This window comes from Thamnophis sirtalis, unplaced genomic scaffold, assembly GCF_051295495.1.
Source record: "Thamnophis sirtalis isolate CommonGarterSnake01/CBP01778 unplaced genomic scaffold, rThaSir2_p1.2 scaffold_5, whole genome shotgun sequence".
NCBI classification, from domain to species: domain Eukaryota; kingdom Metazoa; phylum Chordata; class Lepidosauria; order Squamata; family Natricidae; genus Thamnophis; species Thamnophis sirtalis.
In genome coordinates, this window is record NW_028261385.1 from 63,783,078 (window position 1) to 63,810,205 (window position 27,128).

General features: G+C 38.3%; 1 protein-coding gene across 4 annotated transcripts in view; it reads right to left on the reverse strand.

Annotated features, from left to right (window-relative positions):
• The window catches only part of AOPEP (aminopeptidase O (putative)), a 213,891-nt gene that overhangs the window by 5,419 nt on the left and 181,344 nt on the right, over positions 1-27,128 (reverse strand). For 2 of the 4 annotated variants that reach the window (XM_087715919.1, XM_087715917.1), the window contains exons 14-15: positions 21,181-21,297; positions 1,096-1,182 (exon numbers count right to left, since the gene is read on the reverse strand). In XM_087715919.1, the coding sequence (XP_087572045.1) occupies positions 1,096-1,182; positions 21,181-21,297 (204 nt within the window). Of the gene's footprint in view, positions 1-1,095; positions 1,183-21,180; positions 21,298-27,128 lie in introns of those variants that run through there. The other 2 variants (XM_087715918.1, XR_015696708.1) reach the window with 2 other exon arrangements.

Sequence of the window (27,128 nt, forward strand, 5' to 3'; positions counted from 1 at the left end):
ATCCAAGTTTAATCTACACTGAAATTCTATTATCTTAAAATATTAACTGGTCATAGTGGCATTTGGTTCAGACTTTTAATCTTTCAAGACAGGAACAAAAAGACACTGGTTTGATTTCAAATGGTACCATTCCAGAGTTTGCATACTTTCCTGCCCCTCCCCCAGAAGATTCATTGAAAAAAAACAGCAATGGATAGACTTTTTTCAGCAAAAAAGCTGGAGAAAAAACAATAATTTTGACACACACTTAAAAAAAATGCATAAATGTTTATTTTGCACCTTAATACATGTGATGAATACTCAAAGATACTGTATAGCAGCTTATAATAAGTGCTGAATGCCTCTGACAATTCTGTAAGTCAGTGGCCCCCAACCGTTTGGGCACCAGGGACCGGTTCTGTGGAGTTTTTTCCCACAGACTGAAGGGGGCTTGGTTTCACGTACTGCCCGCATCCTCTGGATGGGGCTTTGCTTGTTTGCGCGGCCTGGTTTCTGCCAGTCCACAGATCAGGGGTTGGGGACCCTTGCTGTGCGTGGTGTAATTATGGGAACAGTATGTAATATCAGAAGTGCTGAGGCCACTCTTCGTTTTAATTTGTATTTTCCTGTATAAATTAATATTCCCTCTGCCAATGAGTACCAGCAACAGAATGAAAGCTGAATAAAATTCAACAGGGGCAAAAAGGAGATTTCAGAAGCTGAATTTCCACTCTGAGATTGGACATCTCCTGAGCCAGAGATCCGATCTCAATGACGCTCCTATGTCAAGGCCACAGTAAAGCAATGTCAAGGCCACAGTAAAGAACTCTTAGTCAAATTTTAGCATAAATTTGAACAAAAAAGCAGGATTTATATTGGTTCCATCTTTGAAGGATCGTTTCCAACATATCTGTATTGTGCAATTTATGTAGCGTTTGGCAATACAATAAGGCAGTGTTTCTCAACCTTGACAACTTGAAGATGTCTGGACTTCAACTCCCAGAATTCCCCAGCCAGCATTCGCTGGCTGGGAAATTCTGAGGGTTGGAAGTCCAGACATCTTCAAGTTGCCAAGGTTGAGAAACACTGCAATAAGGGTACTTAAGGAACACTCACCTGGTCCTCCTTGAGAAATTTCTCAACATCAGCATATCCTGCCACATACTTGTGTTTAATAATCATCTCACACCATCGATGTCGAACCTTTTGTAAGACATAAAAAAATAAGAAAATTATTTAAGCGCTTATTAAAATGTGGCTGTGACATTTAAATTATTAACACTTTTTAAAGAGTTTTTCCCCCTCAACCCCCCCCTTCCATTCTACCCCTAGATTGTTAATATTAACCAGGCATGCTAACAATCCAACATGGCTCCATTGTAATTTTAAAAAGTGTAAATCTAAAACAATCAGTGTTACAATATCAAATAATTAAAGGTAAAAATCAGGTCCAGTTCAAAGAAGTCCAGTTTTTAATAGCATGATAAAAAAAATTCAGCTTGAAAATGTTTAAATTTTAAAGAACCTAAATTTATTTATTTATTCCAAACTGATTCTCAGAGTAACGAAAAATATGTGAAGTTACACCCAAGGACATGTTAAAAATGGCAACTGCCATTTTATAGTGATCAGATTTAAACCAGAATTCATTAGAAATTGGGCGGAATAATGCTGGTAGTCCTTTGTACCACTGAGAATGACAAAAATCAAGGGATCTCTATCAAGGCTTTGTTTAGCATTACATGTAAATTGGGATTCTTGGCTTAAGAGGATAGAAGGAATTTTTATAATCCCCCAAATTGCTGGGAAGTTATGCCACAGAACCGTTTTCACACGCATCCAGCTTGGGAACTGAGGATGTTTGAACTTGAATTAGTGGAGTCTATCATGTGAATCTCTCCATAAAGAAATTGTCCCCCTCTGTCCCAGAGATTACTTTCAACTAATTGTAGCACTTACATTCACCCACATTCACACAGTTCAATAGTCCTGCACTACAAAGAGACAATGGCTTCCCCCTTTTTTTAAGCTAGGGTCATCTTCCCCAACAGAAGTTGAGGCAGTCTGAAGAATGAAGGCAAGAAGGTGTTGTGGTTGGTTAGGGTTGCCCAGAAATTCTTTCTCAAGCAGGAGGTATTGTTCTCTTTGTCTCTTTCAAAGGTCTAACAAGTTTTTGGGCCTCCATGGGAAATAAAACCCATAAATGGAAACCATAGTGAAAAATTCTGTTACAAGAATTTTGGTATTAAATGGGGTATGGGGGGGGGTCGCCACACTCTCCCATGCTCCCCCTGCCCCAGAGGCATGCGGGCACAACCCCCACTCCCCACGCATGTGTGTGCATCTCCCACGTGCACGGCAGAGAATTAAAACTCAGCTGGCCGGTGGGAGGTGCGCATGCATGCGCAGTGGAACTGAGCTGGGGTGATGGCTCATGTGCCTGTAGACATGCCATAAGTTCGTCATCACGACCCTATTCTATGGCAACAGAAGGAGTAGAAACATAAAGGGCCATCACACTGAACAACTGATAACATCTCATGCCTCAATAACAATTTAATCAATAGGTACAAAAGATCAAATACTAACAATTTAGTAGGATGTGGTGAAATAGTCAGAACAATTCCCATTTATTTGTTTGTAGGGTCTTTATGTATTTAAGGAAGCTCTAACTTCAAGCACATTTATTTGAAAATAAGCCACCAGAGCACTATGGGTTACAATCAAACAAACTGAAACCTAGCTTTATAAACTGGGTTGGCCAATAGTTTAGATATATTGTGTATCATAGATACTCAAACTAGACTATTAATCATTTAGAGAAACATGGAAAGAATCAACAAATCCATAAGAATATTTTCCTGGCCTGGAGGATGAAAAAAAAATCTACTTCAGAAAACAGTCTTTTTATTTAAAAGTAAATCACTGAACTCAATAGCCTTTATAAGTTCTACGTTCATGTGTAATTTAACATTTAGGGAGGAAATTTATCCCTATTTAGGGATGAAAATCAGAGCATTGAATTAATCTCCCACTTGGAAAAAATGTGTTGTAAACATATTGTAACAAATCAACAAAATCAGCATTTTGACTACTTTGATAATTTCTCATTAAAATAATTATTCCAAAAGACACATTCACTTATAGGTTTGAGAATCAGCTCATGCACAAACAAGAAAATATAACAACAATATAACAAATATAACAAACAAGAAAATGGTTTAGTCACTGATTTGCAAATACAATCTAAAAGACAAATAATTCAGAACATATGCTTTGTAAAAAACAAACAAAAAAACATTACTTTAGTCTTTAGAAAAAGTCCACCAACTTCAGGGAGTTAATGGCTGGTTTTAATTTTAAAGATGTCGGGGGGAAAACAATTTTGAATTGTAAATTATTTCATGTTATAATACAAAAGAAACAAAAGATCCTATACAATATATTACTATAACTTCAGAGGCTTTCAGATCCTTATAGCTTCATAAATTTATTGAAACCAGAATAAAAATCAGCTGCCAAGGACAGACTCATTCATATATTCAAACAGCATATACTTCCTGATATTTCTAGGTAAGGAAATTGTACATAAGGAAAAAAAACATGTACTGATAGTTCTATTCCTGCAGTATCAAAACAAAAACAAAAACCTCACAATCACATATATTACTTCTCATGATACACAAGATAAACCTTGATGTTATTAGGGTGGTACTTAAGGAAGTTATAACCCCTCTTGATATCTGCAAGGATGAAGGACAGTTTACTTAATAAACATCAAGCATCTTGCAAAGTGAACATTATTACTTCTGCTTAAAATGAAAGAGCTAAAGAAATGATTAGAGACATTAACATTTAGATCAAAGATTAGGCTATCCTGTAATTAGGAATTCACATAATAATAGTTTCCAGACTATCAGATGCACAATAATACCACAACTGCTAAAATAACCCTGAATTCAACTCCCATAACCAGCTGCGTTATAGTAGATGCTCACATGCTACAGAGCACATGTTGCAGAGTTGGCCTCATCTGCTTCCCATCTTGCACTCTGCTCAACGTAACACATATTGTCCCCTCACGTAAGCATGTTAACCCCTGAAAAAATGGTTGATCGGGCTTATAGATAAGATCCCCTGTTCATCCCCAAGCTTTCCAGCTAAAAGGATTCATTTCTGAGAGTAGAATAATGTCTCGAACCCCCAAACTTCGGACCACTCTGAGTCAATGAAGTTCTGTAACGTATCAAAAGCAGCTAATTTATTGGATATAGAAGTAACTAGGAGTGCAGCATTCTGGATTCAAAGGGAAATGATGGCTTAAGTAGCGTCTCCTCAAGTAGCGCCTGGGATCAATTCCTTAAAGCAATTGTTTTCTTATCCAAGAATCACAGAGCTGCCATCTGTAACTGCAATATGATCCTGAGGAAAAGCATCTTTGGTTAAAAAGGAGAGGCCTATACATCCTTCCTTGGCAATCCTTACATTGGAAATACAGTACTGTTGTTTTCTTTGAAACAAAACTGGTCCATGTCCATGAATTTGCTGCAACTTTTAAGAGCAAATGTATCTTTATCACTTTTAAAAACCGGTGTTGTCTGGCTTAGCAGTAGTTTAAGAGTGCTTATATGCTATGCACATGGTCCACAGAAAGAAACAGAGAAAGAGAAATATGTATTCTCCACAATTAGTGGTCACACTGTAAAAGGTTGCTCTGGGTAGCAAGATGAGCAGCATATACATTTACCAAGTAAATAAATAAATAATATAAATTATGAATTCCCGAAAGAGCATTATGTAGTCAGACTTAACAGTGTGGGTAATATTTATAAAGGCAAACAAAACCTACTTTGAAGTTAGTTTGGAAAGGAAGAGGAATGCCATTGATCTATTCTGCTCACGTCCATTGGATATGATTGGTCAAGATACTTGTAGTTATACAATTGTGGATAAATATAGGTAGGAATTCTCTTTAGGACAATACTGTTAAACACCCGGCCCACGGGTCGGAAGTGTCACGCACTGGCCACGCCCACACCCGGTTTAGTGAAGGGGGAAAAGTTCCGATACATCACGTGACACCACCATGACAACGTGAGTTTGACACCCCTACTTCAGAAGATACTGCTCACCCATCTCCAACTAATCAGCTATAGCCAGTTTCCTCTGAGTGAGCTATCATTGACTTGGATTTCTTTGCTCTACTTCATCTATATTGGGGGGGGGGGAGGAGATTTTAATACATGAGCAAATTTCAAACAGAAGAGTGTAATTAATTAGGAAATTAGCATATCCACCAAATACCCTTTCCCCACTTTGAACTGAGACAATTTCCTCACTTCAAATGACGCAAATACAACCATTTCAATTCTGTATAATCAGTTATATTCTTGTTCTTACAATGACTGTAGAATAATTGGATACATACAACCAACCAACCAACCTTCTTTCAATATGTTCCATTAAAATTATAACTTTTAATGTGTGCTTTTGTAACTCCAGGATTTACTTATTGCTGACTGTGGTTCTCTTTCAACTGATTTTTGGCTTACAATTCAAACTACCCTAGGAAAGATTTTTAAAGACAATTAAAATTTGCACTTATTATCGGCTCAGAAATCTTTAAAAAAAACATTACTCTCAAAATCCCATTTTCAAGACAACTGATTGTGTGCTATATAAAATTAATAATAATAGGCATTTTAATCATTTAAAATATATACCGAGGATTCAAAAACACTATGGTAGGGGCATACCATCAATTTTTATGATAGGTATATCTCTTGTTCTTTATTTGTACAGAGTTCTTAGCGAAATGGCATTGAGAGCAGAGGAAATTACACACACACATACAACACACATACACACACACACATACGTGTCACACTGCAGATTTATATTCATATCTGTATTTCTCTCTATTACTGTAACTAATATTACTATTCAAATACTAAAGGACAATACTGTGTTTTTTACTTCCTTCAGGTCTTTTGGTATGAATACGAGTGTTCATCAGTCAATTATCAAACCTTATTCTCACCATTTGATGGAAATGTCTGTCAGCAATATAGTAAATTGCGCAGTGGCATTGGGACATAGCCTTTGTGATTCCATCTAGTTGGAAAAACACAGGCAAAGCCTCCTCCCTTCGATGCAAGAGCCCCCTATGTACAACTTCACTGGAGCAACTTATACTTTTATCCTTTCCAATTTGCTCAGTACAATAAGGCACCTTATGGCTCAGCTGCTACCAGATTTTCTATTGTATCATGCTGCAATTATGACCACTGGCCTCCTTCTTCAAGAGAAGCAGCGCATATCAGTGATTCTGGATTGTTTGCTTTGGAATAAACCAGAGATAAAAGACTCAGTGTGATCTGTTTTTTATTCAGCCTTGAAAAAGAAACACAAAAGAAACTCAGAAAGGCGTCCCCTGTTCAACAACCCAGTATGTTCCATCTGAGAAGCATACAGCAGCTGGCTGCTCATTCATCATAACCATGAAAATGGAATTCCAGAATTGTTGGAACATCAACACAACTTCATACATCGCCAAGAACCTTAACTCCAAAAGCACTCTTATCCAATAATCAATTTTGATTATTACTAATTAATCAAATGCTTAATAACTTATCCCAAAGGGTAAAACTGAGAATACAAGGAATAGAAGGGAAAAAATCCACCCTGTTTTTCAAAAGACTATGTGAAAAGAAAATATCTTTCTTTCTTTCTTTGTTTCTTTCTCTTTTTTTGCTATCTCTCTGTGTGTATCTTCTTCCTAAACTTCCTCCTGATTGGTTGATTGATCAATTCTGTGCTCTATAGCAGGTTTCAGCTCCAGTTAAATAGATTTTTCTCAATGACAAGTTATCACTAACAATAGCAATAGCACTTAGACTTATATACCACTTCACAGTGCTTTACAGCCTTCTCTCTAAGCAGTTTACAGGGTCAGCATATTGCTCCCAACAATCTGGGTCCTCATTTTATTGACTCCAGAAGGAAGGCTAAGTCAACCTTGAGCCTGGTGGGATTTGAACTGCTGGCAACAGGCAATCAGCAGAAGAAACCTGCAGTACTGCATTCTAACCACTGCATCACCACAGTTCATATGTCAGTGATGGCGAACCTTTTAGACACCGAATGCCCAAACTGCATGCGTGTGTATGCCCAAACTTACTTGCACATGTGCATACACAGACATGCACGCATGCACAGCAGAGACTGAAGACCAGCTGGCTGGCAAGAGGTGGGGCATCCCAAAACCGGCAGCGCAGGAAGAGGTAAGATCTTTTTATTTTGTGAGCTTCTGTTTTGTTGTTTGCAGGAAAACAGAAACTCACAAAAGAAACACCACAGAGATCTGACCTGGGGCGACGGGTCAAAGAGTTCTGCATGTCACTTCTGGCATGCATGCCATAAGTTCACCATCACGGTCATATGTTCTCATCACCACTGTGAGTCTACAGACTTTGCTGCGGGTTGCCGTCTTCCCTTCCCTTTCTCCTTTCTCAGCATTAGAGCCTTATCCAGAGAATCAGTTCTTCACATAATGTGACCAATGATAGATAATTTGAGTTTGTTCATTTCTGGTTTGAGGAACTCTGGGTTGATTTGTCCAAAGATCCATTTGTTTTATTTTCTTGGCTGTTCAACAGCAATTCCCCAATACCAAAGTTCCAAAGTGTCAATACTCTTCCTATTCTGCTTCTTCAAAGCCCAACATAATGTCACAGATAATACTTGCATGATTCTGATCTTTGAAGGTCTAGACACATCATGGTTTTCTTCAATTTTCAGTGTTGACTTTTGGAAGGAACTCCTGCTTTTATAATTCTTTGCATATACACCATTCACCACTACGACCTCAGTATATTTATAAGCCCCTTCTTTTCACAAACTATTTCTGGGAGCAGGTATCACCTCTACCATTAGAATAGAAAGAAAATAAGGCAGTTAGGGAGGACAAAATTATGCCAGTCTTCCAGACTGCTGTGTATATGTATCCGCTTATTACTAAGGTCTGCTTCTTAACTGCGTTGTGACGCAAAGTGAATGCTTTAGAAAAATGCCTGCTGTGGAGGTCTTTAGCCGGTTCAAAGCCAGAGCAGACAAATTATTCTAAATCATAACTCTGGCTGCTTATTTAGGCACACCTAAAATGAAGCACCACACAGCTTATTGTGGTGGGGAAGTGCGAGTACTAAAAATGAATTATAGTGCAAACAAAAATAAATTAGTGCTTCACAGTACAGTTTCCCAACTGCAAGATGAGTATCATATTGACATTAGATTATGTTACAGTGTTTGAAATCTCACCCCAGGCTAACCTTCTACTTGCATCAAAGGAACAACTCATAGGGAGATGTATGCTACCGTAGTATCTTGCCTCAACAGCTAAGTTTCATTTACAGAATAGCTGAACTCTACATTGGAGGTTGTATACCTGTGATGCCAAACCTATGGTATGTGTATAAGAAGTGGCACGCACAGCCCTCTCTGTGGGCACACGGACCATTATCAGCTGCTCTTCCGGGTTCCGTCGCACAAATGCGTGCCGGCCAGCTGGTCTTCGTGCAAAGACCAATTGACCGGCACACATGCACATGACAGAACCCGGAAGAGAGCAGCTAGCCAGAGAACCAGAACCCGGAAGAGACCAGCTAGCAGGCATGTGTGACAGAACCCGGAAGAGCAGCTGGCTGCCAGCCATGTGCATGCGCACTGGCCAGCTGCTCTCTTCCGGGTTCTGGTGCTCTAGCGCGCAAGCTCCAGTTTCAGCACTCAGTGCTGAAAAGGTTAACCATCACTGTTGCATACTCTCCCCTTATTTATTCAACTTATATGCCAAATATATGTTAAAGGAAGGTAGATTGGAGGGAGATGACCATGGTTTTAAAACTGGGGGAAGATACATCAATAACTTGTGCTACAACACTACTCCGATAGCCAAAAATGCAAAGGATTGGTAAACTCTTGTAATAAAAGCCAAGGAGCACAGAGAAAAAAATAGGACTCAATTAAATAAGATAACGATAACCACATCATTCAGCCTTAAAAGTCACAATAAAGATATTGAGGTGATAGATAGCACCTGCCTTTTAGGATCTACCTTCAAGGAACCCGCAGTTAAGAAATACATAGCCCTGTTAGCCTTGGAAAACTTATTGAAATGCCATGAAGTAGCTATACTGACAAAGATCAGAATCGTGCAAGCCATTCTGATGGAATCTATGGATGCAAAATTTGGATCTTGGAAGAAACAGAAATATTAACTCTGGACATTGGTGTGGAGAAGATTCCTCAGAATGTCATGAACAGCCAAGCAGACAAATTACACTCTTTCTGAAATATTCAATTTTGGGTTTTGAAGGATGATTTCAGATGAACACCACCTTAGTTCTAGCAGCTAAAAGACATTATGCACTTGATGCATTCACCCCACCTCCCACACCTTATGTTCGAGTTTTAATGTAAGGAAGAAAAAGAAGGAAGCTGCATTAGAAATATACAAGCAGTTTAGTCTCAAAATTATTATTTGTAGTCCTTCCAATAATATTTTTGGATGTTTCAAGATAAAGCACCCCAAAATTTGGAATAACATCATTTACCATTTGAATTCCATATTTATTATATGCAACAGTTATTAGGGTACTTAACTACATAAGATGTGGAAATGACTATCTATATAGAAACATAGATCTATGTTTGCTTATTCACAAACATGTGGATAAGCAAACATTTATTTATTTGTTCATTTGTTTTTTGCTTTCACAGTTGCTGCATACTGCACATTCTTTTCTCCTTTTTTAACACTCAAAATAATCGAGTGAAGTAGGTTATAGAAAGAGAGAAACAGAATGACTGGTCTATAGCTTCTCTGAGGTGGAATCTTTAAGACAGACATAACTTGGGAGAAAAAGAAAATAATTTAGCCATGACTTTGTCCCCAAAAGGTGTGGGGGATTTTTCCCCCCTAAACAAATGCTGTGTGGTAGCAAACTTGCCAAAGGATTAAGCAGAACAGATGAGACACTGCCCAATTCAAAAGCTAGTAAACAGAAATACCGCTTTGTGGTAAACATGTTCTCTGATGCCTGCCAGATTTTTCATGGTTTGGACGATGGATAGAAGTTATCTTCTTCTATGCATAATTCATTTGAAAAACTCAAGAGTTCTCTATAGTTTATAGCAACGTAACTCTGGCTTGTGAAATAAGATTTCACAGTTTCACATGCTTCTGTACTACAACAGAACAGTTGTATAAGTGTTATTAGGAATCACTGGATATTATGCCTTAGCTTGCATTGCTCGTATTTTCTGCAAAAGCAGTCTGCTTTCATTCTGCTCTCCGAAATATTCACTCTAAAAGGCTTCCTCCACAGTGTGTCTTAAAGCTGCTGGAAGTAGAAAAATGTCATGAAATAAAAGTTCTGTCATCTCCGAGGACTGCTTTAAATGGAGCCATTCATGAACACAATATACAGGAAGGACACAACAGATAATGGGAGAGCTGATTTTTTTTTTATAGATACTACTGACTGAAGAATTACAGGGAGAAGAGTGACCAGCCCTATCATATGAATAATAGAAATGTAAATGTTTGCAAATATTTCAGCAGATCAATTCCAACCTCAGCTTCTCATTTTTAATTGGAAATGACCATATCTTAGCTTTCCAAATAGTTGTGAAAATAAGACAGTAATTCTTTATCCCAAAACAGTCTGGGGTAAGCTCATACCACAAGCAACTGCTGCAGGAAGCCTGGCTGGTGAATAAATGAGGCAGCCCCTTTTCAGTGTGGTTTTCAATTCTCAACTCTTCTGAGTAAAGTAAAAGCACATTTTGTTAGTCGTATTTATTTATTTTTTTAGCTTTTTAGCAGTTTTAGCTGCTGTTCTCAGTTTATGGCTTATGGTGTTTGGTGCACACTTTGTATTTTTAATTTTGCTAGTATTGTCTAGATTTGTTGTTTTAAAGGCCTAATTCTGCATCTACGTGCACTTGTTTATCTACATACTAGTTTGTGGACTTTTTTGGACAGAAAAAGACATGTTACCTTATGATAAAAGCAATAAAGGTAGTTACTGCAACTTACGACCACAATTGAGCCCAAAATTTATGTTGTTAAGTGAAAAAATTATTAAGTGAGTTTGGCCCATTTTACAACTTTCTTCGCCACCTTTGTTAAGTGAATCACTACAGTTCTTAAATTAGTTACACGGTTGTTAAGTGGATCGGGTTTCCCCGTTGACTTTGCTTGTCAGAAGAACACAAAAGGGGATCACACGACTCTGGGACACTGAAACCGTCATAAATGTGACTCGGCTGTCAAGCATCCCAATGTAAATCACATGACTGTGAGATGCTGCATTGGTCATAAATTTGAAAATAGGTCATAAGTCATTTTTTCAGTGCTGTTGTAACTTTGAACGGTCACTAAGTGTACTTTGTAAGTCGAGGACTGCTTGTATTTGGCATCTATTGGTAGAAAAGATGTGAATCCCTGAAATAAAGTTAAATGACAACACCAAAACCAGTTTAAACTTCAAATACACTGCTGGCCATTGCAAATCCAGCCCTTCACTTAAACAGTCTTTTTACTTCCTGATCTGCCTTTTGACTCTCTTGCGAGAACCTGGTGAATCCTTCTGGATTAAGTTAACTTTCTTTGCCTTTATCAATTCTTCACAGACATTGGGCATCAGTTGAGAATTTGGTTGAGATGGAGTGATAGAAACCATTCTCCCCCAGTTTGAGATCTTTCAGATGGGCATCCTAATTTGGAATTTGAGAAATTCCCAATTTCAGGAACTTTCGTAGGACTGTATGTTGAATAAAAACAATAATAGCAAATTATATTTCTGTATCCATAAAACTGAAGGAAACATGTTTTATTTACCCATTTGAACTTGCAATTCTGTCTAAAAACTGTGATGCTATCAACCATTGTATGTCAGAGTTATATCCTTTTCTGTCAGCAGGAACAGGCCCCCAGCAGAGATCTCCTCAGGACATTTTTGCTGATAGAAACATGGTTAATGATTTTTGCCAATCTCTCCTTTTTATAACTAGATTAGATAGGCCAGATGGAGAAACTGAGAGAAATAACGCTGCTGTTTTCAGCAGGAGCCAAAATTCTCTTGTAACATCTAACTTAGTTTGACATAATCTATGTGAAATCTTTAAGCATCCCCGTTCCTCCCCAGGAGATCAGGCCGAGATCTTTCATATCATTACTACTGAAATTATCAATGTCGGAAGTAGATACATTTGGCAAGCAAAACCATCTTCTTCCACTGAGTTCACTCATTCCCTTGAAAAAGAAGCATTAACTAGCCTTGAAAAGAATTTGAACCCAGGCCAAAATTACTTATTAATTATCAAATAATACAAACTGGCTTAACTAGGAATAAGTGAAAAAAGATTTGAACAAGGGATTTCCTAGTTTGTAATTTGGCTCTGTCATCCATTCGATGCTGACTTGCCCATATAGGCTACTATAATGACATAACCAAGAACAACATGAATTTGATAAGTATTTGTCCAAACAATTTTTATATAATTTGTTGAATTTATATGCTGTCCATCTCCCCAATAAAGTGGTGTTGCACTCTGCTCTCATGTTGTCTTGTCTTGTGGTTTCTTCCCCAAACCCCCAAAACTTTAACCTTAGATTGTCTACTGTTGCCTTCACCCCATTCCTAAGAGGTCTCTAAGGGGCGTACATAAGCGCACCAACGTGCCTACCGTCCAGGGGTGGGTTTCTCGCCCCGTTCCAACCGGTTCGGTTGGAACGAGGCTGGCGGCGTCCTCACGCATGTGTGCGGCGTCCTCACGCACGTGTGCGGCGTGCGCGTGCACGCACGAGGCGCACGCATGCGTACTAGCGTCTGTGCGATGCTCCAGCTGCTCCTGGAGGATCGTGCAGGCGCTGTATGCGTCCTGCGCATGCGTGGAAGCACAGAATTCATCAAAACCGGGTAAGGAGCGGGTGCGGGCGCGCGGGCGCGCGCGGGCGCAGGGGGGGCCTTCGCCGTTCCCGGAAGTTACTTACTTCCGGGTTCGGCGACCAACCGGATCGCAGGGACCGCCGCGAACCGGTTGAAACCCACCCCTGCTACCGTCCCTGTCCTAACAACCCCATTTATTCGTATCCATTTCATGTATCCAAAATCATGTTTATACATATACCGGTATATGTTGTCTAATACATGCTTGTATAAATGAATAAAATAAATAAATACTTAACATTCCTACTGTGCTTGTATAGCAGATTGTATTTTTTATTCTTTTAATCCCAACACTAAAATACAAAGAGAGTTTTGACTCGTTCATTTTTTTTTTTTTTTGCCCTCCAGTTGCCTATAATCTGTATCTTATGAGTTTGACTCTTCTATATGCTTTACTCTGCTGAACAGAGTAAAAAAGCAGCAATATATAACAGGATAGTAAGTATTTGTAAATAATGCGCATATTTCCTTCTATGACTGCTGGACCTGAAGTGTCAAGAAATTAACAAGAGATCTATAACTGGCAACAAAAAGAGGAAAATTAACCAGCAATCAATCTTTTGGAAGGGGGAACAAGAGGGACTGTGACATATTTTAATGGCTCTTAAGAATAAGAGCTGAAGCTTGATTTCACTTACTCCTGGCAGTAAAAATCCTAATGGGTGTGGGTTGGGGTGTTAAACTGAAATCAGAAGTACAGAAGTACGTAAGTTCTTGCAGCTAAGCCTAAGAGCTTCAAACAAGTATATTCAACCAGTCTTCAAACAGGTATATTTCCTTGTGTGAAGTGGGATCTTATATAGGCCAAACAAGGACTCTTTTCACTATGCTACAACTTATCCCTAGCCTCTCATGATTTTGGTCAGTGGCCCCAAATCACATCCTCTTGTGAAAACTGTCCTGGGGCCATTTGTTCTTCTGCAGCTACATATCAAGAGCTGCCTTTTGATACAGAGCACTGCACATCAAGACTAGACACAAAAACGGTATTAGCAATAGCAATAGCAGTTAGACTTATATACCGCTTCACAGGGCTTTCAGCCCTCTCTAAGCGGTTTACAGAGTCAGCATATCGCCCCCAAAGTCTGGGTCCTCATTTCACCCACCTCGGAAGGATGGAAGGCTGAGTCAACCTTGAGCCGGTGAGATTTGAACCGCTGAACTGCAGATAGCAGTCAGCTGAAGTGGCCTGCAGTACTGCACCCTAACCACTGCGCCACCTCGACTCAGTGTTCGGTATTTTCCCAAACGCCATCACTCTGCTAAACAAATAATTCCTTCACCACTGTCAAACCATTCACTAAGGCTGCATTACTATTACTACTAGTCTTCCCATCTTTCCTATCACCCATCCCCTCCCACTTATGACTGCAGGACTGTAACTTTGTTGCTTGTAACTTTATGATTTATATTGACATTGATTGTTTCCTGATTGCTTATTTGTACCCTATGACTACCATTAAGTGCTCTTCCTTATGATTCTTGACAAATGTATCTTGTATTTTTATGTACACTGAGAGCATATGCACCAAAGACAAATTCCTTGTGTGTCCTATCACACTTGGCCAATAAAGAATTCTATTCTATTCTATTCTACAGAATTGATGTTGGAGTCTCAAGATCTTCATTCTGTTCTGCAACATACTGAATATATTGTACTGAAGTTATTAGAAGCTTTTAATACCTGTCAGTTTTCCAATTGTAAACACGTTTATTAAGACCGCCGGGATAGTAAAGAAGCATGGACAAGATTACACACTTACACACTTACACACACACACACACACACACACACACCATTTCTCAATCTCTAATCTTGCCAAATCAAACACAAAACACAGAAGGTTTTTTTTTTATAATAACGAGCACTTCCCTAATGTTTCTTCAAAGGTTTCACTCAGTTTTATATAGCTTATACATTTTTCCTCTTTTATTCTTTTTCTTTTTCATTGTGCTTTTAAGTAGCTTTTTAAAAAAGTGGATAGAAAAATCCTGTTTACAATTACCCAGAAGTGATTCTCATAAATACGAGTCAGTCTAAATATATACAGAATTAAATTATTACACTCTTTGCTTCTATTTTATTGCCCACAATAAGGCAAGATTATAATAGAATTCATTCTAATTACTCTAATCTATAAGCGTATACTGTGTAGACTTATAAGTACATTAGAATTGTTTTTAAAAACAGCTAAATAGCATATCTCAATTTTATTTCAATCTCTAGCTCACCCTGTTGGTCAAGGAGCTTCTGAAAAACAGTTATTAAATTTTTCTGACTCCCAATAGCTAGATAAATATAACATCATCAAGGTCTGCTGGTAAAAACATTGTTCTGGGAGTAATTTTTCTGGAAACAATAGAGTTTAGTCTTAATATTGCTCTTCCACTTAAAATGAATCTCAGAAAATGTGGAGCAAAATAGTCAGGTAAATCCAAGTTTGTTCCTTAGAGAAAATTGTGAAACTTATATAAAATGATATTTCATTTCATGTTTAATACAGTAGAAGAACTTATTTCCAAAACTGATTGTGTATATTCTACAAAATATAGAATTCCAAAACTGTTTTAATTCTTTCATTGAGACTGACAAAAAAATTGAGATACATGGCAACCACTTGAATCCTTTCTCCTATTAACATAACATAAGACATCCCATGCAAAAAAAAAAAATCATGCTGAAAACCAGTGCATTACATAAGCCTTTTTGCACTATGAAAGACACATTCAAAGGCAATCCTTTTTAGCTCTACCAAAAAACCTAGGCAAGGAAAACCAAACGTACAGGTGAAACTTTGCTCAATAGCCTTAACTGCACGAGGGATCTTAGGCGTGCTAGTGGACAATCACTTAAATATGAGCTAGCAACTGCCAAAAAAGCCAACATAGAGATAGAATCAAGATCACGTGAAGTGTTAGTATCATTTTTATAATGCCTTAGTAAGACAGTCTTGGAATACTGCATCCAGTTTTGATTACCAAAATATAAAAGGATGTTGAGACTCTGGAAAGAGTGCAGAAAATAGCAAACCAAAAATGATTAGGGGACTGGAGGCTAAAGCATATGAAGGACAGTTGCAGACTTGGATATGCCTGGTCTAGTGAAAAGAAGGACTAGGGGAGATATCATAGCAGTGTTCCAATATCTGATGGGCTGCCACAAAGAAAAGAGGATCTACCCAGAAGGCAAGACAAGAAACAATGGATGGAAATTCATCAAGGAGGAGAAGCAACGTAGAACTAAGGAGAAACAGTGAGAGCAATTGAAATAAAAAACCAACCCTGTTATTTTGAGATGGTCATTACTTAGCACAGAGGTCAGCAAACTGTGGTTCTGGAGCTGCATGTGGCTCTTTCCTCCCTCTGCTGTGGCTCCGTCACTGGTCAACGCCACAATTTTGAGAGGAGCTTCCGGTGGGGAGGGGCGGGGAGAGAAGTACAGTGCGCCAGGAGAAGACTCTATGGCAAGGGGAGGGTTTTCCAGTTGTATCCACAATTGATAGGGCTTTCGGTTATGACAGGTAACCGAAGAGGAAAAAATATGCCGCTCCAGAAGGAGACTCTATGATGGGGAATTGAACTTCCGGTCACCTCTAGAATTGAACTGGGGGCTTCCGGTTACGACTTTTGTGGCTCCCTGTGTTTGTTTGTTTTCTGTGGGAATCGGGTCCAAATGGTTCTTTGAGTGCTTAAGTTTGCCGACCCGACTTAGCACATTGATTCACATATGTCAATATTTTAAGAATTGTGTGGTCTTACCATGTGGGTTTAAAAATATAATCATGGAATTTAAGCCATGGAGGCTCTTTGGTGGTTTGCTAATCACAGTATCATTATACAGGCAGTGTGTCCAATATCTACATCCTGGGGCCAGGCATGTCATTGACCTTCCAGGAGACAAATTAGGTGGGAATAGTATCTTATTACCTGAAACTTCATATTCTACATGTTTTCGTCTTTGATCTCCTGTTTTTATGGCTTATCAGGTTTTGTCAGTTCACATGCTGTCAGTATATATTCCCTTCACACCAATCAGTTTCTATCAATTGTCTGGTTCTTTTGATTTATCTAGACACATCTTCACAATTTCTTCCTAAAAGCTAAGGTGTGTTGCATGATTTACCACCATGTGAACCCTGAAATAACTATATGTATAGATAACTTTTTGTAAATGTTTTCATTGACATCAGTTTGTAAAGGCAAACAGGTTTCACTAAAACCTGTTAAAAATACTCTAAGAAATTGCATATGTTTGTACATTGAGATATCATACTATCAGCTAGAATGTTTACCTTAACACTTGCACTAGGGAGATCGTAATTTAATCATAATAATAGAGTAACTGAACAATTAATCTGATCAACAGTTAAGAATTCAAAAAGAATTGATAATCATTCTGTGTACTCTGAAAATTTCACATTTTTTCCTGCCTCTTAAGATCTTTCTCATATATACATATATTGCATTTAATTATACATATCTGAATGTTATCCAAAGCCATTTATCAAAAAATTTAACTTGTTCCTTTGTTTCAAGGACGGGGGTGGTGGTGGTGGTGATAAATCCCCTCCTTGTGGCATTTAATGTGTTTTGAGCCACAGAAACTTCCTTGTTTAGGCAGACAAGAGTATGTACCACAACATTTCCTTTTGAGGACTGTCGGTTCTTGTTATCCAGTAACTGTAGAAACCGTAATGGTAATGTTATCTCAGTTTCCTTTCTTAAAGGCTAGAGTAAAGCCCTTGATTTCACCTTGCAAGATGAAGCTGAGGTAATATATCTCCCGCAGAGGTTGTGGCTTTCCTTCAACACACACACAGACAGACACATACCCAAGTACATTTGGCACAATTTATGGCAGGAGAGAATGAAAATCAGTCTAGTGTAAAAAATTCACATAGGTCTTGGTGTCCTGGCACATAATCACCACATAGGGGATGCAGCTGTGATGCTACCTTCTCAGTTATTTCTCTTCCAGATATAGAAGTCCTGACATTTCTTTGGTATTTGCATGTGATTAAAATATACCCTAAATATAACTTAATTTCTATAAATAGCAAAGTGTGTTTCAAGGCCAATTAAAAATAAATCTGGCCTTTAGAACATGTATAAACAGCAAATATGTTAAAGCTGAAATAAAGTTTACCTATTAACTTAAATATTTCCTTGGATGAAGATATTTTTCAATTGTGGAGCTTTTAATTTTATGTACTGACCTATACAAAAGCTTCAATCAACATTCCAGTAACCACTGAAAGATATTACGACAACTGCAGCAATCTAAAACTTGCCTTTATCTTAATTTTGTTTCATATATAATTCTATTTATGGAACAAATCTAGTGCAGATGCTTCCTTTTGTTATTATACAAAACAAAAATCACATTCTGAAAGGAGACTTGTCGTAAATGAAGAATAGCTACTATTTGCACAGATACAAGTAATGCTAAAACATTAAGAGGTTTTTAAGAATAGGTTGGACAACCATTTGTTTCATATGGTATAGAGTCGTGATGCCGAACCTATGGCATGCATGATGGAAGTGGCACGCAGAACCATCTCTCCGGCCACATCAGCCGTCACCCAGTGCTCCTCCGGGTTCCGGCACCAGGGAGCTATTCTTCTGGGTTCTGCCATTCCCCCCTGTATGCATGTGCTCCCATTTCGGCACTCGGTGCCAAAAAGGTATAGAGTTTACTGCTTGAGCAGAGGCTTTGATTAGAAGACCTCCAAGGTTCCTTCCAACTCTGTTATTCTGTTATGTAGTTTTGTGTTAAGAGGGTCTCCTTTCAGCCTTCTATTCATCCTTCAAATGGCCACAAGGAAGTTCCCAAGGGTGCTTTTCCCAAGGCAGCTGGACTTCGTTTTTTTCTTGAAGATGCTTATCTTCTCATCCAAGGAGCAGTTCTGAAGAAGCTTCTTGGTTGAGAAGCAAAACGTCCTCAAGGAAAAACAAAGTCCACTTGTCTTTGAAAAAGCACCTTTGGGACAACCATGATAACTCAGAATCCCCTCAGCCAGCCACAAGAAGGAGTTCTGAACTGTTCTGCTTCATTTGGATTACCTATAGTTTCTTTATTATCTGAATCCAGACAAACTATTGTTCATTTCATTTGTGATTGGTAGAAAAGGAACCATGCTTGTTTTTCAGTAGTTATATTGAAGGCTAAATCCAGTGTAGGATTCAGATGAGACATTAATTGCAATTTACTCAAAACAGAAGCTTTCATTCCATCACAGTTGCATAAAGGGGAAGAGGGATGTGAGGCTTGTAGTGCTATTTTCTAAATAATGTTTTCGTAAGGTGTTCTATAAGCACTTTATATAACAGTTTAAGCATTAAAATAAAACAAATGCATGCTTATCATTTAAAACCAATTAACAAGGCAGAAAGCTTTCAAATCTATTCATAAACTCAGAGGAGCAAATATGTTGCCCTGGATATTAATATAGATGGTTGGGAGATTCTGGAATCTTTAGTATTTGAAGACTACCAGCTTGAAAGCCTTTGATTTGATCTACAGCCCCGCTTCATATTTCACTTGACAATGTTACTCACACAAGGATCAGCATCCGAGGCCCTAAGAGCCTAATCTTTAAATAAGTCAGTCAATGAAGAAAAGCTACTACTTCAGAGGTGGGTTGCTCCCAGTTCGGCCCAGGTCATTCAAACTAATAGTGGTGGCAGCAGGAGTTTCCGCCCACCTGCACGGACATTTCTGCGCATGAACAGAAGCATCATGCGCGTGAGAGCGTGCACAAGCAAACCAGTAGTAAAACTGGTACAAACCCACCAATGTATTACTTGTACAGTTTACCAAGTACCTGGCAAAGGACAAAGCCCTTTCCGATACGGAATTTGTCTGGAAAATCCCTAAGCACCCAAAAGGATATTTTAACTTTATTCTTTTTAATTTTATTCTGTTTAAACTGTTTCCTATCGGAATACAGCATTTATCTGGTCTTTATGTTTTTAATTGCACACAGGCAAGAGTCGCTCTGTGAGTGAGATGGGTGGTCTCTAAGTCTGATATATATTAAAAACATGAAAAAAAATAAAAGTTCAGAATAATCACATTTCTACAGCTTTTTTTAAAATGCTCTATTTTGAACTAAGTTAAGCTTTTGGATCATTTCAAAGACAAAAGGCCCTGTAAATGATTTAGTTCCCATAAACACTTGCAAGGTTTTTTAGAGTGCTTTGAAAATGTGTTTAGTTGCTATCTATACTGCCTTCAGTTCTGATTCTTTCTTTTTTGTTAGCCAGTAAAAGCACTGAGAGTTATTATAGTGGCCACAGGGATTGATTTTCCTAATTGTAATCTATTTTCTTTGCTTTTTCTTTTTCTTTCTTTTCTTAATTATACACTACACAGAAGCTGCATGGGTTGAATGGGCAAGTATCAATTAATAAATAATAGTCCAAATGACTGACTGCCTTTGTACATTATATGATTACCAGCAGAGGTGGTATTCAGACGGTTCTCTCCGGTTCAGATGAACTGATAGCAAAGGCTGCGAGAGACTCCACCCACCCACCCTGACATAATGTGTGAATACTGTGCATGCACAGAAGGACCATGTGCAGAAGGCACATGCGTATAAGGCGCACATTCACATTTGCCACCGGTATAGAAAGTAAGTGAATCCCACTGCTGACCACCCTTTGCTTAAGATCTGTTTTTGAATGGAACTCAGAATGAAAACAAGTATTTTACTTTTTCATAAACACCCAATCTAATATTTATGAGTACAAATTATCATATGTAGTTGAATATAAACAACAACAACAAACAGTTTTACTCCCAAATATAAACAGGTACACAGTTAATAAAAAGAAAATGAATCCACAATAAGGCACATATCATTTAATTCTCTCCAGATGTGTCTATTTTTCAAACTCAAAAGACACAATGGAGAGATGTGACTTGGCTGTACTAACCAAACTGTGCAATCATACATGTACACACATGCTTTGTCAAAAACAAACATTTATTAAAAACATAGCCTATAAAACTGAAAGCAGTCAATGCAACCCATGCTCTATCTGTATTGCCTTCGGGACAAATTTAAATTTTTAAAATTGATTAAAAAAAAAAAGAATTAGAATAATCCTGCATCCAACAGATTACAATTGTTCCGTGCTATTGGCTCCATTCGCAATCTCCCTGCGTCTGTAAATGGATTACCTCTGCATCCTGCTCACGGAGGTGGTAAGTTTTCTGTAAGCATTCCAACATTTTTGAACGGAATGTCCCCTTCTGCAGGAGACACTCCAGAAGTAAGACCAGCTGGTCCGGGGAAAGCTAAAAGAAAATAAATAGCTTGTGAGATAAAATTATAACCTTTTTGTAATTCAAATAAAAGAGGCCAGCCAGTGACTAGTCTCAGACAAACCTATGAAATTATACCATGTGCTCGTAACATATAGAAACAGTGTTTGAGTTCACTATGAACACTTTCATGTCATTATTCTAAGAAACTCCTTTATCAAAATGAAGTGAGAGGTTGTTCATTTGCCAAGATTTTCTATTCTATATTTAAGTAAGATTAAAGGTAAAGGTTCCCCTCACACATATGTGCTCCCGACTCTAGGGAGTGTTGCTCATCTTCATTTCAAGGCCGAAGAGCCAGCACTGTCCGAAGACATCTCCATGGTCATGTGGCCAGCATGACTAAACACCAAAGGCGCACAGAATGCTGTTACCTTCCCACCAAATATGGTTCTATTTTTCTACTTGCATTTTCATGTGCTTTCAAACCGCTAGGTTGGCAGAAGCTGGGACAAGTAATGGGAGCTCACTTTGCTACGCAGCGCTAGGGATTCAAACTGCCAAACTGCTGACCTTTCTGATTGACAAGCTCAGCGTCTTAGCCACTGACCCACCGCATCCCTTTTTAAGTAAGATTAAACCTATACTACTCTCAGCTAAGTGATAAACTTATTATCAGCTAATGTGCTTTGCAAAATATACCACCTTATTTAATTGTCATAGGAAATTATTGAAAGAACAAATTATACTGCATCATTTCCTGGAGATTTTAATACACATAGGGCTGAAGGACTGCAGCAAAACAGAAATACAATTTTATCCAAATTTCTCTTTCAAAATTGAAATAGCAACAATATCATTTGCATGCACGCGTACATCCCTATCTCCACATATCCATCCATCCCTTTTTAGTGTAATTCTAAGCATATTTATTCAGAGGTAAATTCCCTATGATCAGTGGGTTCAATTTTCAATTAAGAAGGGTAAATAATTCTAGATAACTTAACGAATAGAAGAAAATGAGGGATTCAATTGCAGGGAAAATGAATAGGGAAAAGCCACTATTGCAACAAGTCCTTAAGTGCTACATTTATTCTGGTTTTATTATATGGAAAAATCATTGAAAATAAGGTGCATGTCAAAGGATGGGAAATTTGGTGTTCTAAAAAGCAGTAGGTGGTTTCTTATATAGCCAATGTTTCCATTCCACAAAAAGAGAAAAAGATAATTCTGTACGTAAAAAATGAAATCATGATATGTGAAACTCTACTTAATCACAAATGAAAATCAATCTCTGATCTTTGGGTGAAAGGACTTTGCTTCTTGTGCCCCATTTACCATTGTAAGGAAAGAAAGAAAAATGACTTGGGAATCTAGTTTCTGGATTTTGCAGATTAATTTACCTCATTTCAACTTCATAAAAAGACACTACATATTAATGTCATCAACAGTATCAGATTTCATCTAAGAATAGAATCTCACTCTAAAGTCATGTCTATATTATTCAGCACTGGAATAACCATCATTGAATTTTGAATTTTGAATTTGAATTTTAATGGATTTGTATGCCGACCAATCCTGAAGGACTCTGGGCGGCTCACATAAAAACAATTTAAAAATACTAGAAAATTTAAAATACAAAGACAAAGCAGTTAAAAGAACACAACATGCACTCAGTTCTTAGTGGGGCTGGAACTCAATCAAGGATCAACAGCCCCAGGCCTGCCGGAACAGCCAGGTCTTAGTAGACTTTCGGAAGGCCGAGAGAGTGGGGAGGGTCCGGATCTCAGGGGGTAGATCTTTCCATAGGGCCGGGGCAGCTACAGAGAAAGCTCTCCCCCGAGGGGCCGCCAGTCGACATTGTGTAGTCGACGGCACCCAGAGAAGGCCCACCTGTGAGATCTTATCGGACGCTGGGAGGTATGTGGCAGGAGGTGGTCACGGAGGTATCCAGGTCCTAGGCCATGTAGGGCTTAAAAGGTAATAACCAGCACCTTGAAGCGCGTTCGTAGACCAATAAGGAGCCAGTGCAGCTCACGGAGGATAAGTGTCACATGGGTGTACCTCGGTACACCCAGTATTGCTCGCATGGCTGCATTCTGGACCAACTGTAGTCTCCGAACGCTTTTCAGGGGCAGCCCCATGTAGAGCGCGAGCAATCCAATGCCCTCCAGATGTGCTGGGACTGCCATTTCCCCAGAATTTTTAGCTTGCAGTCTCAACTTCAAGAATGGGAGAACTGTTCCAAAAGAAAGGACAGTTGGAGAAGATATACTGGATGTTTATGGTAGCTTGTAACATCTCCAAAAGTAAGGATTACTGGCTTCTATAATCTCTAAGGATAGCTAACCATGTGGTAGGTTTGCATTACTATTATCCTTCTCATCTTTCCTATTACCTACTGCTATTTATATATTACTTTGTTGGCTGTATTTTATGAATTATGATTGTATCTTATGATTTATGATTTATCTTTGTTGCTTGTATGTACAATGAGAGCTTATGTATCTGAGACAAATTTCTTGGTGACCAATCACATGACCAATAAAGATATTGTAATTCTGTTCTATTCTGTTCCACTCTACTCTACTCTACTCTACTCTACTCTACTCTACTCTACTCTATTCTCTTTCCTATTCCTATTCCTATTCCATTCCATTCCATCAAAATAAAGTCATTTTAAAAGGAATTCTATATTAAAACTAGGAGAAAGGATAGTTTGCTTCTCTATTACTCTAGGATGGGGTATCAAACCTTGGCAATTCTGGAAGTGATATCTACAGATCTGAAAGATGCCAATGTTGGATGCCCCTGTTCTAGGATATCCTGCATTTCCTTCTGATTTGTTTCCACTTACGAGGTTCATGCTATTAAAGTGAGAAATCAATATGAAAATTTATTTTTTCAGTACTTCAGGACGATTCAAGATTATCCCTCTTAATGCAACCTGTGACATTACCATTTCATAAGGCATTACAAATTATAAAAACTTAATGAAGTGAGGGGCTGCCCAAACTATAAAACAGAAGTTCTAAACCTTACAATCATGTGCTGAGTAATTTACATTCAGATAGTTTATTTATTATTAAATTTGTTTGCTGCCCATTTCACCATGAAGTGAGTCTCAAAATAGTTCTCACAAAACCCAGAGTTTTAAAAAGTACCATAAGTGGGTACAAAATAATGCATTAATGGTGAGATTGAAGTTTTGTATGGACTCTGTAAACAAAAATATAAACCACTATTTCAGCATAGGGTAGCCGTCTGACAAATCTAGCCCAAGCAGAACCAGCTATTTCAGTCTAAACTAAGCTTCATGCCCTTGTGTGCTACTTCCACTGACTTGCCGGGGCCACTGACCCTGGTTTGGAATGGGCAGTGCAATTCAATGCACTTGATCCAACTACAAGCCATCATATATCACAAAAGTGAGCCTGAATTCTAGCATTTGTGTGATCACGTATCTAATATATTTCTATTTGCATATATATCAGATTCTACTTGCATATATTCAGCCGGTTCAGACAGGTTCACCTAAACTGGTAGTGGAAATCGCAGGTGGGCCTGCCCATCCAGGCTCTATGCCATCCTATTTAGGCATGTTTTCAAACCATGCGCATTCGTGCAAGCCATGTGCATGAGCAAAGCGCATGCACAGATGGACATGTGCATGTGGCATCGTGCATGCTCACATTTGCCAACTGGCAGGGAAAGTAAGTGAATACCACCTCTGATATATACTTAGCATATATTTTACAGACAGCATCCAGCTTGCCTGTACTTAAAGTTTCAACTTAAGCACATTTACCCAAGCTCCAGCGAAGATTAGTGAAACTTATCAATGAGCTTGTAACAGAAACGGTTAACTTTTTTAGAAAAATGGGTACTTTGAATGTAAAATCTAAATGTATCAATAAGAAAACAAACCCATTAGCGATCTTGAACTTATACTCTAGATTCCAACTGCAGAATGTTTATAATAGCAAGGGAAATATAAGATTAGAATTTACAAGTTTGAATCATATTCGGATTGAGGAATACATTTTTAAACAACTGTGTCTAACTTTCAGCTCAATTTCATATATAGTATAATTGTTTCAGGGGAACTTTAAAGTGAAATAGAGGGTTGTTTCTGGAAAATAATTGTCTACTTCTGAAAATAAATCTAAGTTCAAGTGTTGCGTAATGTTATTTTATAAATATTTCTTCTTTCTCCATAGAAACTGCTGCCATTTATCAGAAACAGCACCAAAGACTTAAAAATCGACTTGTGGTTTCCTTTGAAATGCACCTTTGGCATTGACTTTATACATTAACTGTACAAGGAACTATTGTTTAAAATTTCATCAAGGTTCTGAGTTTGGCCAAGTTAAGCAAAGAAATGTAGAAACAAGGTAACCACGTGACCTCAGTTTACCTCTGTGAAACGTGTATCGTTATGCATTATGCAGCTGAAATTTTGAGGTTTTGAAAAATTACTGAAAAGCAACCAAGACTAAGAAGAGTAACAAAGTAAGAATCTTCCATTTATTTATGCCATTCATCTCCGATCCTGAATTTTATATTAAAAGCAAACACTACAAGGGAGAGTGAAATTACAAAATATGAACATATAAAATGTTCATTTCTCACATATGAACTAAATTTATGCACATATGCGAAATGTATATACAAACTACACCTTTTCTATTTGGTTTTTAAATGTTATTTTCAAAACTTTTAATCAAATCAAGAAGTAAGCAGGGCAGTAGCATTCAATAGAGGACAAACATGGATTTGCTCCATATACGACTAATAAGATGTATTTATGACCACCTCAAGATATTCTCTCATACCATCTATGCCATGAGTGAATATTATGTCCTTCAGATAAAATGTATACGGTAAATTCTAATGTTGTCTAATTACATTCTTTTGTCTGATTTAGTTCAAACCAATATGTTGTTGTTGTTAGTTAGTTGCAAAGTCGTGTCCAACCCATCGCGACCCCATGGACAATATTCCTCCAGGCCTTCCTGTTCTCTACCATCCCCCAGAGTCTATTTAAGCTCACGCCTACTGCTTCGGTGACTCCATCCAGCCACCTCATTCTCTGTCATCCCCTTCTTCTTTTGCCCTCAATCTTTCCCAGCATTAGCCTCTTCTCCAGTGAGTCCTTCTCCTTCTCATTAGGTGGCCAAAGTATTTGAGTTTCATCTTCAGGATCTGGCCTTCTAAAGAGCAGTCAGGGTTGATCTCTTCTAGTACTGACTGGTTTGATTGCCTTGCAGTCCAAGGGACTCGCAGGAGTCTTCTCCAGCACCATAGTTCAAAGGCCTCAATTCTTTGGCGGTCAGCCTTTCTTATGTTCCAACTTTCACAGCCATACATTGCAACTGGGAAAACCATAGCCTTGACTATACACACTTTTGTTGGCAGGGTGATGTCTCTGATTTTTATATATAAATAATATGTACACACTTAAAATAAGTTTTGATTGGTAATTAGCTCTTTTTTCAACTCCATTGTCCTTTCACTGACAAGTATCTGTGTCAGCGGTCTCCAAAGCTCTGCAGACTGGCAGTAGCAATGAGGGGGGGGGGGCTTCACATTGTTCCTGCAGCTTGCATGGCCCAGTTCCCAAAGGGCCAGGGCCCAATATCGGGCTGTGTACTGGGGGTTGGGGACCCCTGATCTATGTGATTACACAATTCTCTCCATGATCATTTGTTGATTAATTTGCAAGAGTTTCAAACAATTATTTGAAGTCTTGGTGTGATCTTTTCTAGTTCATGATTAGTAAATCCATGCCAAATCTTTTCTTCTAAATCCATGCTACAATTATTATAACCAGCTTATATGATTCTTCCTTATAGCTTATAATA